General features: G+C 37.0%; 2 protein-coding genes across 10 annotated transcripts in view; one reads left to right on the top strand and one right to left on the bottom strand.

Moving 5' to 3' along the window:
* Ism1 (isthmin 1) overlaps positions 1–1,698 on the top strand; it is a 76,015-nt gene extending 74,317 nt beyond the window's left edge. The window contains exon 6 of the mRNA XM_004840830.3: positions 62–1,698. Within this exon, the coding sequence (XP_004840887.1) occupies positions 62–579 (518 nt within the window). The 3' untranslated portion in view covers positions 580–1,698. The remainder of the gene's footprint in view (positions 1–61) is intronic.
* The window catches only part of Tasp1 (taspase 1), a 408,843-nt gene that overhangs the window by 59,656 nt on the left and 332,704 nt on the right, over positions 1–16,483 (bottom strand). For 6 of the 9 annotated variants that reach the window (XM_087189058.1, XM_087189062.1, XM_087189059.1 and 3 more), the window contains one exon: positions 13,077–13,274. The exons of 2 other annotated variants lie outside the window; for them this stretch is intronic. In XM_087189058.1, the coding sequence (XP_087045184.1) occupies positions 13,092–13,274 (183 nt within the window). In that variant the 3' untranslated portion in view covers positions 13,077–13,091. Of the gene's footprint in view, positions 1–13,076; positions 13,275–16,483 lie in introns of those variants that run through there. One more of the 9 variants, XM_087189063.1, reaches the window with a different exon arrangement.

The following is a 16,483-nucleotide window of genomic DNA, read 5'->3' as shown; positions in this document are numbered from 1 at the left end:
GCCACCGGGTTTTGCATATGGCAGACTCTCCCCCCCCCCCCCGCCCCCCGGGCTTTTCCAGATACAGACAGCTGTGAGCGATGGATGAGCTGCAGAAGCGAATTCCTAAAGAAGTATATGCACAAGGTGATCAATGACCTGCCCAGCTGTCCCTGCTCTTACCCCACCGAAGTGGCCTACAGCACAGCGGACATCTTTGACCACATAAAGCGCAAGGACTTCCGCTGGAAGGATGCCAGCGGGCCCAAAGAGAAGCTGGAGATCTACAAACCCACAGCCCGATACTGCATCCGGTCCATGCTGTCGCTAGAGAGCACCACGCTGGCTGCCCAGCATTGTTGCTATGGTGACAACATGCAGCTTATCACCCGGGGCAAAGGGGCGGGGACACCCAATCTCATCAGCACGGAGTTCTCTGCTGAACTGCACTACAAGGTGGATGTGCTGCCCTGGATCATCTGCAAGGGCGACTGGAGCAGATACAACGAGGCTCGGCCACCCAACAATGGGCAGAAGTGCACTGAGAGCCCCTCAGACGAGGACTACATCAAGCAGTTCCAGGAGGCCAGGGAGTACTGAAAGGATGGTGAGGTACATGGGTGCCACCTCTGGTTTGGGGGCACAAACATACTGCTCTGATCACCCAGGTCTTCCAGTGTGTTTAAGTGTATATTTGTATATACCACGTGAGTTTTTATGAATTACACAAGGGGTGTGCACCAGGCCCGCACAACCACCATGGGAAGCCACCCTTACCATGCACAGACCTCCATGGAGGTGGCCATGTGGGCAGAAGGCCGGGACACCACAGCAGCCAGAAGAGGAACCTGGGAGGCTTGTGGGTGTGATCCAGTGTTTCCAGACACGGAAAGGAGGAAAGAGACTGAAGCTGTAAACATTATAGCAGTTTTTATATATAACTTATTTAATACGAATGTGACTTAAGCTTAACCTTTTCTCTGGAGTTGTCATTGTAAAGCTATTTAATCACTTCTGCGAGAATCAGATAGAGCAGGGCCTAGGGAAGTGGAAGAGAAAAGGAATTTTGCAATGGTTTCCTTACAAAGAAATAGTGCAATGGAATCGTATCAAAACAAGAAAACACCCACTTTAAATCAAATGTTATACAGTCATACAGCACCTTGCTGGAGTCTCAGATTCCAAATTTCTCTTGCCTCAGACTGGTTATTTTTAGGGGCAAATCTGAGCCCGGTTTTTAAATAGGCTTTAAAATAAAAGACGAATGTTAGCATAGTCTATGATTTTACTAAAAGGCCCCCAAACAGTAAAATTTCTGCTCAAGTCTTAGTAAGTTCAGAAGATCACAGGAAGTTCAGACATAAAAGGAGTAGCACTTTTCCAGAGGTAAAAAGCGTAAGAAGTGCAAAAGGAATATGACCTCATTTCATCTAACAATTTTTTTCCACTAGTATATCCCCAGGAAATAAAGTATAAAAAGGGAAGGGGGGAGCTGAAGTCTGGGAAATCCTAATTTTTTTATGTTTTAAGAAAGAAGAAAACTGTGTTATTTTTGTAAAGTATTTATTGAGTCAGTGGGTCTTGTGCATCAAATAATTGTAAGATGATCTGGTTCCATAGGGTAAAACTTAGGATAAATAAAAAGTGGGTTCCTATGCAATATCTTACATGCAAAACTCCAGGAAAAGAGATTATATAATAAAATCATAATAAAATGTGTTACCTGCATCCTTGATTTATGATACAAGTACCATGAATAGCCTTAGTAAAGCAAGCCAGGAGAGAGAAAATTCAACCCAGGTGATAATGAAAGGCTCATTGATTGACACAGTAGTGCCTGGTGTAAGTCAGCATCTTTGCACTGATAGTGTCTATCCAGCCCCCAAGTGGCTGAAACCCATTGACACACATGTGGCTATTTCTCCACACAGAGCTAAGCAAACCAAACCAGAGCAGTGGCTTAAAACAGCTCAGGTGAACAAGGCCACTTTCAAACAAAATTCTGCAGTTACAATAATAAGCAGAATTGCTTTATCATGCAAATTATTCCTTTTCTAGATAACAAACCAAAGCTCAAAAAAAATCACATTGCACTCATCTTTCATTTTCTAGCCCGGTGCTCTTCCTACAGAAAAAAAAAAAAAAAAGATGAGATTTTTGGTGTTCTTATATGCTGAACATCTTTGGTAATCTTGACCTGAACCTTAAGTTCTCTACATAAAAATCTTCTTATGAAAAATCCCTTACCAGTCACTTTAGTATGAATTATTTACACTTTAGATGTACTTCCCTAAATGCATTAAGATATTTATATTTAGGATCTTTATTTAATTATGGAATGAGGAGCCTTATTCACATATGAAGGAATCTTACGCAACTGAACTAACACAGGATCAATGGGTCTGTATATCAGGGAAGCAGACTTGGTTTCTGATACTCGGAGGACAACTATTTTTTCAAAGCAAATAGGCTAGTAGCAGGATGTATTGGCTTTGATATGAGGAGTTCCCTAGCAGGACATACACCGAAGCAGAAAATGTAGATGAGATGGATGGGAAGCTGAATTGAATAATAAGAGACAAAAACATTCAGCAGTGAGAGCCTCTGATGAATGTTCTAGCTAGAGTTGAAGGATAGATAGTTGAAAGGAAGTTCATAACTGAGATAATGGTAAGTGATACAAAGACAGATTTTTGATCACACTCATATGATGTTGAGACGATGCTAGTTGTAACTCTCAGAATCACAGTGCTTTACACAAGAGTCTGATGAGTATGTTCCCGGCTAAGTGGCCCTCTAAGTAGTGACCTAGGGTCCAGGCTCCTTTTATCTGTCACTCTACCATCATCAAGGTGCAACTCTCTAGGATTCCCTGAAGGTCATCTCCATTACAGATTGCTGAAAGGGTGAAGAGCAGGGAGAATATATGCAAAGCTTTAAGTCAGGCAGCAAAGTACTATACATCACTCCTCACTCTCTATGGCTCTGCTATGTGTCACACCATTCCATAATGGTGACGAGCCACTTGGGGGTCCAGGAAGCAGAAATAGACTCTGTGAGCACTGCCCCAGAAGTGGACCACAAGTGCCTTGGTTATACTTGGCAGGAAAGGAAGCAGAAGGGTCTCTGCATGGATCCAAAGCAAGTGGTCAAAGGCAGAGATCCTTCTCACCTCTCCCATCTTCCATGTTATATTGTAGTGTTCAGCTGCACCTCATTTTCCTGATTTGCAAACTGGGATAAGACCTCCCTACCCTACCTAGATGTTGGCAGGTGTGTTTGATGTCCCCCAAACCCTTCGGTATTTCTAATACCTGTTCTGCTTAGTCCAACTTACAACCAGAAGCTCCCAAAAGCCTGTTCCTGACAACTCACTCCTCCCTGGATCCCACCTGGCTTGCACAGAAGTAGACTGGAAGTACAGGGGAATTATCATCCCAGGAGCATTGAACAGCTGACTGATAGGCACTCAGTGGACAAATAGCTCTCTAACTCCTAAAGCAGTGCAATTATGAAGTGGTACCATTTTATACCCAGTGGTACAATTATTTTATCCCCAGTGGAACTGAGTTCCTCCCATTGGGTGGTTGTGGTGGTGCTATCCTTGCTAACACATACTTTATTGGCTTTCTCCCCTTCTCTGTCTCTCTTCCCTACTTCCCTACTAGAATTTACTGAAATGAACCCACAAATCATCTCCTTGTGCAGATTCTTCTATCTGGGGGAGCTTTTGAGGGATTTCCAAAATAACATTACTTCATGCTTTAATGTTTATTGATTGCTTTTCAAAGTAATCATAGCTGGGCGTGGTGCCACACACCTTAACCCCAGCATTCTGGGAGTTTGAGCACAGCCTGGGTAAGTTGATGATTTAGCAAGACCCTCTCTCAAAATACAAAATTTAAAAAGGGGAGAGGATGCAGCTCAGTGCAAAGGCCCTGGATTTAATCCCCAGTAACATGGGGGAAAAAAGTCTATTATGATTGTCATCTCAGGAATTTAAAGATAAGGTTTTGTTTTAGATCACAGATCTACCAAAAAAGAAAAATCAACCTCATTCTGGCCAGAGATATGAGCTCTACTAGATTTCAATATTGCTGATGTTTTTACACAGTAAAAATTACCTCCCAAATTAGATTCAACAGCAAGAAAATTACTGTACCAAATACCTCTATTATTCAGATTTTCATCATTGTGAACAAATACTTGAAAAAAAACAACCTAAAGGAGGAAAGGTTTATTCTGGCTCATGATTTCAGAGATTTCATTCCATGGTCAGGGGACTCCATTGCTTTTAGACCCGTGGCAAGGCAGAAACATCATGGTGGAAGGACACAACAGAGAAAAGCTGCTCACCTCATGGAAGCCAGGAAGCAGAGAAGGAAACAGCCAGAGCAGAAGGAGCTGGAAATAAGATACACCCTTCAAAAGTGTGGCCCCAGTAAGCTACTTCCTCCAACTGGGCTCCGCCTCCTAAAAATTCAGCTATAAACTCATCAATGGATTAATCCACTGACAAAGCCAGTGCCCTCATGATCCAATCACCTCTGAAGATTGCTGTATTGGGGAATCAAGCCCTCAATACATGAATCTCTGGGGGACACTTCACAGTGAAAGCATAAACTCTACAAGTTTTTAAACACTTTAATTTTAGAATTCATTTCCTTGCGGACTATAGATAAACCAGAGCTACTCCATGCCCACAGTTTCCTCAAGTCCCCTGAGTGACAGTGATCAAAACCTTAGGAGCATCAATTCTGTCCTGATATACACAGAGTCCTGCAAAACTTTCCAGGAAATAGGGTTTGGGAGGAGAGGACAGGACGAATTGCTCTCTTTGTAAAACATTTACAATTTCCAATGGAAAAATGTGTGGGTCATTACCATTATCCCTGCACAATTTCAGACAAATTAAAGGCTTGCCTCAGTAATTACTAGGTGGGTATATTCAGAAACATACATCCATGTGTACAGATCCTGCACACAGTAGTGCAAAGTAAGGCAGAAAGTTTACAGACAGTTGCTTTCCTGAGGTTTAGAGTTGTTTTACCATATGGGATTAGAAGAGGGATATTTTCTAGGATCAGGAGGTAAGATTTATTGGAACAAATTTATGAGACTAAAAGCTCTTTGTTGAATCCTACCAAAAGAACAACCCTTAGATACAGATAATTTTTTTTTAGATCTCCAATATACAAAGACCAGTGCTTTGCCTGTAATGGCAAAAATAACATCATCCTTAGCCATTTTAGTGGCAGGGGAATTGGCAAGGGACTGCTGCAATACACAAGACACAGCTGCAATAGCAAAGCTGGGTAAGAATTTTATGACTTTGCTAATTTTCTATCTGTTCTGGGAGTAATAAATACACCCTTATAGATATTCATGATTGCCCTAAAAATGAAAAAAATCTTCTAAATGGCACAGAAAAGTCTTTCATTCTTGAGGTATGTAATTCATGGATGATTTTCAAAATGTCATGTTTGAATTGGGAAAGTAACATTTCTTGAATTAATCAGCCAATTGCTTCAAGAATATGACTCAAAGGATATAAAAATTTCAAGTCTTACTTTTTTAAAAGAAAGAGGAATTTTTTTCTATGCAGTTAAGTTTATTTTTCACAAAGGTCATGGCTAAATCTTAGATTTATTTGCCATAGAAGAGAACTGTCTAAATGAAATACGCCTTTCATTGCTTAGTCAAAGGGAATTTTAGCAAATTTTAACAAGCACTACTTCAAATTTTTCTACCACTAGACATGTACTTTCACTTTTTGTAGTGGTATCCTCCTCTTGCCCCTTTGCATTCAACTTTTCTGGTCCTTTATATTTTGGGGTTTCTTTGTTGTTGTTTTTTGTTTTTGTGGATTTTTTTCTTTTATCTTTGGAGAGCTTAGTAAATGGAGAAGGAGAAAAGAAGGGAATAGCAAAAAAAAAAAAAAAAAAAAGCCAACGTCTTCCAGAATGGAATTCTGACTCATCGCTCCTGCTTATCAACACAAATAAAAAATCAGAGAGAGAGAGACAGAGAGACCCAAGAAGCCGTCACATCTTCCCCACAGGGTTACAATAAAGACCTCCAGGAAGGGATTTGCAAAGGCCTGAAGTCTCAGGGCCACTTTGTGACTGGGGTTCCTTCAATCCAAACAGAGTATTGTGTTCTGATCTGGTTACTATGGAGGGTAGGACTTTCTGTCAAGAATATTTCAGGCTTCTCACCTAGTATCCCAGAGTGGAGATCAGGGCCACCTGCACTGTGTCTCAGGAAAAAGCCCACCACTGAGCCCCTCTTGAGCATTCTCTCCTGTGATTAAAGGATGGGGAGACAATATGCCAGATAAAGGCTGCTTCACACCACTCACCTGTAGCAAATGTTGAAAACTGGATGTTGACATAAAACTGGCAAATCTACTTTCTGTTCCACTCCTGCCTGCTGTTTCTACACCACCCCATACAATCACCTTCCCCACAACTCCTCCAGTTGTTATATAACTGACATTTCTATAACCAACTGACCATTCTTTGGGTCAATCTTTTTTTAAAAAAAAATACTCTTTCAATACTGTATTAAAGTATAACTTACATTCAGAAAAGTGCACACATTCAGTGCAAGCTTAATGAATTTTTACAGAGTGAACACACCCATGTAACCAATAGCCATAAGTAAGGCTGAAAAATAGAACATAAGGCTTATGAGGGAGCTCTCTGGGATGGGGTGACAAAAATAGTCTAGATCTTGTGTAGCTGAATTGTCAAAACTCACTGAACTCCATACTTTTTAAAAAATGAATTTATTATTTATTTTAACTCAACACAAGATAAATAAAAGATACATTACCAACATTCTTGTTCTACTTTCTAGTGAAAAATAACTAAAAATAACCAAAAATAACCACTATCATGATTTCTATAATAGGTTGGTTTTGCCTGGTTTTGAACTTCAGGTAAGTGGAATCGTGCAGCATAGGCTCCTTAATATAGAATCTTTCACTCAACCTGGTATTGTTGAGATTCTCCCATATTGCTGTTTGCAGCTATAGATCATTCATCCTTGTCACTGTCTGGTGTTCCAGTGTGACATTCTTATTTATCATTTCCACTACAGAGGGGAGTCCTCATGGTATCCGCTTTGGTGCTTTAACAAACAGCGAATATCCCAGGGTCTGTCTTGGGGTGCTTATATACACATGTTTCTATTGACAGTGGAATTAGTATGTCACATGGCACACACAGTTTTAGTATATTCTGCTCTATAATTTTCAAAAGTGCCTCTACTAGATGACACTATCAGGTTCTAGTTCCAGTTTTCAATCTATCTTGATTCTAATGACTTCACAAAATCTTCCTTGACAATTTTGCTCTTTCATCCCTTCATGTTTTATGTTTCAGTCAACATACATGTACTGAGCACTGGCTGAGTGCCTGTAACCATTCATTGTGCTGGGCATTGGGGACACAAAAATGAGCAGATAGCATCCCTGCTATCAATAAATGACCCAGGGTGGGTAACAGTAATACAGATGGCACTCAGATGATTATAATACAGTGTGACTGGTGCATTGGAACTAGATGAGTGTGTAATTAATTATGACATTTATAATTAATAAAGAAGAGTTGAAATATTTTTAGGAAACATGTCTAATAACATCACGTCCTAGCAAAGTGGTTAGAATGTAAAAACTCTTACTACTCCTGCTTCTGGTGATATGAATTGGAGAATTATTTGACTATGGCTAGTAAAGTTGAAGCTTTCATATAGCAGTGAGGCAGAAGATTGGGGTGTAGCCAGCTGGCAGGGCAAGTATATGTGATCTGTCAATCACAGAGATCCAAGACATGTGCAGAAAAAGTTACAAGCCCTGTACCTGGGACCAATCAGAAGCAGATTTTTGATAGGATCACCTAGATGTGACATCAGCCTGAGGAGTAGGAGATACAAAAGTTGGCCACCATTAAGCTGGTGGTCACTGTAAGCTTCCTCAGTGTTCAGCTCTCACTCTGTAGAGCAAACTTCTTTTCCTACTTTTAATACGTTTGATAAATATAAAACCTCACTACCTTTTTCACTTGTCTTGACCAATTATTTGTTCAGAATAGCAAGAACCTAGAAAGCATCTCTAGAAGGAGCAGACCACAACCCCTGAACATGGTAACAGCAGGATTTCTGAATTTTACTCTTGGGGGCTTTCCCCCACTCTGTATTATCAAAAAGTGAAAACAACTTAAATGACCACCAATAGAGTAATAAAAAAGTTATATTAATAAGATGAAATACTTCCAACCATCAAAATAACTGATCTAGAGTTATGACTCTTGTCATAGGTATGTCTTAAAAATATAATATCTAAAAAGCAAATCACAAATTAGTATGTTATATCATCCCCAGTTCCATCCACTCAACTCCTGATCCCCAAAGCTTTGGTATTAGGAGGTGGCACCTTTCAGAATTAGTTTACAAGGGTGGAGCCCATATGATTGAAAATGCTACCCTTATTAAAGGGATTCCAGAAAGCTCTCTTGCCCTCTTTCTGTCATGTAAAGGCATAATGAGAAAACAGCAGTCTGCAACCAGAATAAAGCCCTCACCAGGACAGACTGTGCCCTTCCTGGTTTTAGACTCCCAGTCTCCTCAACTTTGAGAAATAAATTTGTTTTTTATAAACCACCATTGTATGGTAATTTGCTTTAGCAGTCTGAACTAAAACAGTGTGTAAAGTATTATACAACTTCAATAATTATAAAACACACAATATAAGAATACATTATCTCTTAAATCTGACATATAATAACACTAAATTCATGCATTATACAAGGTAATTTAAAAACTCACAGAACAAGACTATATTACCTGTGAACTCTAACATATATAGCAAAACAGTAAATTATGTCTGAGAAAGCTAACTGCCATATTACAGTGGTCCATACATACCCATTTTTATAGCAGCACAACTAATAAGTGCTAAATTTTGGAAGTGACCTATATGTCCATCAATAAATTAATGAATAAAGAAAGTGTACAATGAAGTATTACTGTGCCATAAAAAAAGATAAATGTGAGGCATTCATAGGAAAATGGTTACACCTTGAAACCATAATATTAAGTGAAATAAATCAGACACACAAGCTTAAATATCACATGGCTTTTCTATATGAGAAACCCAAAGTATAAATAATTTAAAGGGAAAAGTAAGAGATATATAATAGGAAACGGGGAGATAGAGCTTTTGCAAGTGGGAAAGGGACCTAAAGTTGGAAGGAGGAAGGAGGGAGAGGTGGGGAAGGGGAAATAAAATAAATTAAGATGTGTTATGTAAATGTACCAATTCCTCATGATGAATGTGATTATTATGTACTGTAAACATGTACTAATGAAAAAAGATACTAGTTACTCTGGGAATGGTTGACAGTAAGTGGAGGAAGGACATTAAAGGTAAATAGTTGCTTTGAAAAAAGAGAAAAACCTAATAGAATAAAAGATAAAAGCCACATGATACAGGACACAAAATCAAGAAACAAAAATCAGTAGCTTTCCTCTATACCAATAATAAGCTCACTATGAAAAAAAATTAGGAAAACAATTCATGCATAATAGCGTCTTTAAAAATACAAGCAATTAACCTAAACAAGAAAGTGAAAGACCTCTATTACAAAAACTGTAGAACAATGAAGAAAAAAGTGGAAAAGGTCACTAGAAAATCAAAAGATTTTCCTTATTCATGGGTTAGCAGAATTAATATTGTTAAATTGGCCATATTATCAAAAGCACTCTACAGATTTAATTTAATTTAAATACTAATGACATTCTTCACAAAACTAGGAAAAGAATCCTAAAATTCAGATAAAATCACAAAAGGCCAATATAGTGACAGAAATCCTGAGCTAAAAGAGTAATGTTGGAGGCATCACAGTAGCTGATCTCAAATTATACTACCAAACAATGGTAACAAAAACAATATGATACTGGCACAAAAACCAGACATATAGATGAAGGGAATAGAACAGAAAACACCAAAAACCCATGCACATACAGTCACATGATTTTGGACAAAGGGACCAAAACCTACCCTGGAGAAAAGAGCCTCTTTAACAGTGCTGGAGAAATTGGATATCCATATGCAAAAGATTGAAACTAGATCCATACTTTTCACCCTATACTAAAATCAAATCTAAATGGAGCAAAGACATAAATATAAGAAACGTTGATACTGTTGGAAGCCATAGGCACAGGCAAAGACTTCTTGACTAGGACTCCAGTGGAACAGAAAATAAAATAAAAATTCAACAAATTGGACTATGCTAAGTTAAAAAAAAACAAACTTTTGCACAGCAAAGGAAACAATTAACAGAATGAAGAGACAATGTGCAGAATAGGAGAAAATCTTTGCTGGCTACTCTTCTCATAAAGCATTGAGATCTAGAATATATATAAAAATTGAAGAAAATTAACACCCAAAAAACCCCCCAAAATAAATAGCCCAATCAATAAATGGTCAAATGAACTAAAGAGACTTCTTAAAATAAGTCAAATGACCAATAAGTATGTGAAAAAATGTTCAACATCTTTTCTATTCAGGAAATACAAATCAAAACCACACTGAGATTTCATCTCACCCCAGTCAGAACGGCTGTCATCAAGGATTCAAAAAACAATGAATGCTGGAGAGGATGCAGGGATGAAAACACTTCTACACTTCTACACTGCTGGTGGAAATGTAAACTAGTACAACCACTATGGAAATCGGTATGGTGATTTCTCAAAAAACTAAAAATAGATACACCATTTGACTGAGCTATACTCTTTCGTATATTCTCAAAGAATTAAAGGCAGTATGCTGTAGTGATACATGTACAGCCATGTTTACAGAGGCACAATTCACAATACCTAAGTCACAGAAAAAGCCTAGCTGCCCATTGACTGATGAATCGATAAATAAAACATAGTATAAATACCAAATGATGTATTATTCAACCACAAAAAAATCATGTCATTGGCAGAAAAATTGGTAGAACTGAAGATCATGTTAAATAAAATATGCCAGTCTCAGAAAGTTAAATATCATGCGTTCTCCTATATGAGCAACCAAGAAGAAAAGAAAAAGAGAGAAAGAGAAAGAGAGAGAGGGAGAGGGAGAGAAAGACAGGAAGGAAGGAAGGAAGGAAGGAAGGAAGGAAGGAAAAGAAAGAAAGAAAGAAAGAAAGAAAGAAAGAAAGAAAGAAAGAAAGAAAGAAAGAAAGAGAGAGAGAGAGAGAAAGGAAGGAAGGAAGAAAGAAAGGAAGGAAGGAAGAAAGGAAGAGAGAAAAGGAAGAAAGAGATGAAGAACTAGAAGGTAGGCATCTAAGATAGGGAAGGTGAAGAAAAGAGAGAGGAAAGGAACAGAGGGGAAATAGGGCTGAAAATAATGAAATTAAGTTATGTGCATGTAGTTGTACAAATATACCAAAATGGATATCATTATTCTGTGTTACTAATATAAACCAATAAAAAATGAATGAATAAATTTAAAACAGAGAAGATCATCTCAGCAGATGAAGGACAAGCATTTGACAAAATTTAACATCCTTTTAATAACAAAAACTTGCAACAAATTAGTTATAGAAGAAATGCACCTCAATATAAATTCACATATGACAACCCGACAGCTAACATCATACTCAACACTGAAGTTAAAATCTTTCCCTCTAGAATCAGAAACAAAAAAAGATGCCCACTTGTATGATTTCTATTCAACAAATAGCAGAAACTCTGGCCAGATAATTAGGCAAAAAAGAAATTAAAAGTATGTATAATAGAAAAAAAGCTAAATTATGAATGATATAATCTTATATTTAGAAAACCCTAAAGTCTCCACCAAAACAACTGTTAGAACTTATAAACAAATTCAGTAAAATTGCATGATACAAAATCACCATACAAAAGTCAATAGTATTTCTTGAACTAACAATAAATTATATGGAAGAGAAATGAAGAAGATATTCTAATTTACCATAGCATTGAAAAAATTAAACACTTAGGAATAAATTTAATCAAAATGATGAAAGATCTATACATTGAATAATATAAAATATTGATGAAAGAAATTGAAAAAAACCAAATAAATGAAAGGTATCTTATGTTCATGGAGTGGAATGATTAACTTATTAAAATGTCTACACTGCCCAAAGCAATATACAGATTCAATGCAATTTCTATCAAAATTCCAATGACATTTTTCACTGAAACAAAAAATCCTAAAATTCACACAGAACCACAAAAAATCCTAAGCAAAACGAACAAAGCTAAAAAAGCATAACTACCTGACTTCAAAATACACTACTGTTAAATATTCAAAACACCAAAGTACTGACACAAAACCAGTAATAGAAAGCAATGGAGCAGAAAACAAAATCCTCCTTTCTTCTCTTTAATGTATAGCCTGACATAAACAGAACACTGGACTCAGATCCAGCATTTACTGAACATTTACTCATGCAGCTCTGCTAAGTCACACCTCCTACTCACCCTTTGCACTCCTGTCCCTGGGGACAGATGTGGGTCAGAGGAGGGGAAGCCAAGAAAACTCAATAAGAAGCCAACTCTGAGGCCACTAGCTGGCTTCCAGGTCAGGCTGAAACACACATTTACTAGTACCTACTTTTATATAGTAGACATTGGGTTGGGAAATTGTCACAGTCACTTCTTAAAATTTTTTTATAGATGAAGATGAAGAGGCTCAGGGAATAAAAAGATTTGATCATAATCATACAGCTGGATCCATATTTAAGCCCAAGTGTGGTTGACTCTAAATTCATATTGATTCTTTGCCAGTTTGTGCTTCAAAGGTGGGAAGGATATCATATTTTTTTTCTTCTGTTCCTTGTGCTCCACCTTTCCTACAACAAATGCATATCTGGATGAGGTATAGGGGAGTGAAATTTAAATCACATCTATGCACCATCCAAATCCAGCCAAGTACCCTATGAAACCAAATGAGCTTCCCCAGCCCCTACCAGTCCTTCCTTTGACCCATCCATATTAGTTAGGGTTCACTAGAGGAACAGAATCAATATGAAAAATATGTATAACTATACATGGAATTCACTAAGTCAGCTCACAGGATCATAAGAAAAGGTGTTTCAGTAGCTGTAGTGCTTCTTCTGAAGTAGAAAAATCCAAAATAGCCATTTGTACTCTAGAGGGCCAGAGGATCCAATACCAGTCAAAGGGTGATGGCCTGGAAGCTCATAGCATTCACTGGTGTGAGTCTTGGTTGGAAGCCATAGTCTGCATTGGAAGGCTGAAGAGTCTGTGCTGGAAGCCTGAAGGAACAAGAGATTAATGTTTGAAGGCAAGGTCAAAGAGAGACGCTCTTCTGAAGAAAAGGGCAGTCTTCCTTCTTTTTACCCTTCTTATTCCATCCAGGCTTCAAGCCTATTTATTGGTTGGAGTCACCCACATTGAGGGTGTGTCTTCCCTCCTCAATTTACAGCCTGCATGTCAATCATCAACAGACACGCCTGAGGCTTTACTAATCTGCTAGGTGGTTCTAACTCAAGTCAAACTGACACATCACAATTAACAATTAACACCATCTTATTGCCATAACTGAAGACATAAGATCAAGTTCTACCCACAGGTTTCTTCCATAACAGGCACCCTTGAGAACATTAATTGCAAATTATATGACTAGTTTCTGGTCTAGCATGAAAGAAACTAGAATTTGTCACTTTTTCCTAACAAGTAAAAAGTTAAACACACCAAAACTCAACAGTTCTTAGATGCATCAGAGAGATGGGATCATATGGCAAACTATTACTTCCAAAACTGGAGAGATAAATAGGTTAATATAGAGAATTACAAGTTGCTGGAGCAGAAAATCATAAACATAAACTTGCTCAGGAACCAGGGTCAAGGAATGGACCCCTGCGTTATAACTGACAAATTGCTACATTCTCAGTGCGGACAAGCTGAGAGAGGGAAACTCCAAGGGATCTAGTTATTTTCTGAGTTTTCCCTCTAGGAGCTTGCCCTCACTACAGGAAACCCTGGGGAAAAAAATCCCCTCATCCTTTCAGGAGGGGAAGAAGAAAAGGAATCACTTAAAAATATATCACTGAATTCTGTTCTTTTAAACAAGATTTGCCTTCATAGCTAGAAAATCCCAAAAATGTGGTGATTAAATAACATTTCTAAATAAAACATGGATCAAAGAAGAAATCTCAAGAGACATTTAAAAATACTTTGAAGTAAAGAAATATGAAATACAACTTATTAAACTTTGTGGAATGCAAAAAAGTAATAGCTTAGAGAGAAATTTATAGCATTGAGTGTATATATTCGAAAAGAAGAAAGATCTAAAATAAATCATCTAACCTCTAACTTTAGGAAACTTAAAAATGAGAAAAACAAATCCAAAGTGGAAGAAAAGATAAAAAATTATAGTAGAAGTTAATAAAATTGAAAACAGGAAATAGAGAAAATCAGCAAAATAAGAAAGTTGAATCATTTAAAAGATTAATAAATTCTGTAAGTTGCTAACCAGGCTAATAATGAAAAAAATTGAGGAAACACAAATTATTAATATCAGAGAGAAAAGAGAGGATATCACTACAGATCCCGTAGACATTGAAAGAATAATAAAGTAATACCAAAAATAACTCTATGCCTACTAATTTAATAACCTAAATGAAATAGAGCAATTGCATAGGCCTATATGTATTGGAGAAAGTGAATCAATAATTAATAATGATTTAAAAAGGAAACACCAGGCTCAGATGAGTTCATTGATGAATTCTTCCAAACATTTGAAGATGAAATTACACCAATTCTTTACAATATCTTTTAGAAGAAACAAGCAGAAAAAGTACTCCTAATTGATTCTATGAGGCCAGAATTACTCTAATACCTAAACCAAACAAAGATATCACAAGGTAAGAATAGTACAGACCAATATCTCTTATGAACATAGATGCAAAAATCCTCAACAAAATATTAGTAAATTGAATCTAGCAACATATAAAAATAATTATACACAATGGCCAAATGGGATTTATTCCAGATATGCAAGACTGTTTGGGTATGTGAAAAATAATTAATGTAATAATTGGATCAACAATTCCTAAAGAAGAAAAACCACATGGTCATATTAAAAGATACAGAAAAAGCTTCTAAAAAAATTCATCATGCATTCATGATTTGAAAAAAGGAAAACCTCTTAATAAAGTAGGAATAGAGTACAATTTCCTAAACATGGTAAATAATATCTACACAAAACTTACAGCTAACATCTTACTTGATGAAAAGTACAAAGCTCTCTTACTAAGATAAGGTACAAAGCAAGTATGTCCCCTCTCATCACCCCTTTTCAACAACATACTAGGTGTACTAGCTACTGAATCAAGGCAAGAAAAGGATTGGGAAAGAATAAAATGAACTGTCTTTGTTCACAGTTGACAAGATTGCCCATGAAGAACATCTGAAACAACAGACAAAAAAAATTCTAGAACTAAAATGTGATTTTAGCAGGGCTGTAAGATGCAAGGTTAATACACAAAAGTTAACTGCACTGCTATATATCACTAACGAACAGTAGAATTTTAAATTGAAAATACAAACACTAACACCCTGCCAGAAAATGAAATACTTAGGTATCAATTTAACAAAATATGTACAAGATCTGAATAAGGAAAAGTACAAAATTCTGGTGTAAGAAATGAAAAAAAAACCCTAAAACAGTAGAGAGATATTCCATGCTAGGAAGTCTTCCTAACTTGATTTACAGTCTTGATATAATCACAATAAAAAATACAGCAAGTTATTTTTTGTGTATATTGACATAGTGATTCTAAAGTTTATGTGGGGAAGAAGAAGATCCACGATAGCCAACACAATATTAACAGAGAAGAACAAAGTTGGAGAATTAACACTACCCTATTTCAAAGCTTACTGTAAAGCTAATATATCAATGCAGTATAGTATTTGCAAATGATCAGACAAATAGATCAATGGAACAGAAGAGACAGTCTGGGAATTAGTCAACACAAACCTAGGCAACTGATTTTTACAAAGAAAATACAATGGAAAATGTCTTTCTAACAAATGATGCTACAATAACTGAGCATCCACAGGTGAAAAAATAAAAATGAATGGAAGGAAGGAAGGAAGGAAGGAAGGAAGGAAGGAAGGAAGAAAGAAAGAAAGAAAGAAAGAAAGAAAGAAAGAAAGAAAGAAAGAGGGAGGGAGGGAGGGAGGGAAGGAATGAAGGAAGGAAGGGAGGGAGGGAGGGAGGGAGGGAGGGAGGGAAAATATAGATAAAGACCTTACATCCTTCATAAGAAAATAACTCAAAATGGATCATAGACCTCATTGTAAAACACAAAACTATATAATTTCTAGAAGCCAACAATGTGGAAAATCTAGATGGCTTTGAGTTTGGCAATGACTTTTTAGGCACAATCCATGAAAAAATTAATAGCTAGAGTTCATTAGTATTAAAAGCTTATGACAACTCCAAAGGAGTTGAAAACTT

The sequence above is a fragment of the Heterocephalus glaber genome, unplaced genomic scaffold, assembly GCF_053883595.1.
Source record: "Heterocephalus glaber isolate CG9 unplaced genomic scaffold, H.glaber_assembly_v1.0 deba00001532, whole genome shotgun sequence".
NCBI classification, from domain to species: domain Eukaryota; kingdom Metazoa; phylum Chordata; class Mammalia; order Rodentia; family Bathyergidae; genus Heterocephalus; species Heterocephalus glaber.
The sequence above is the reverse complement of the archived record's forward strand: the minus strand, read 5'-3'. Positions and strand labels throughout refer to the sequence as shown.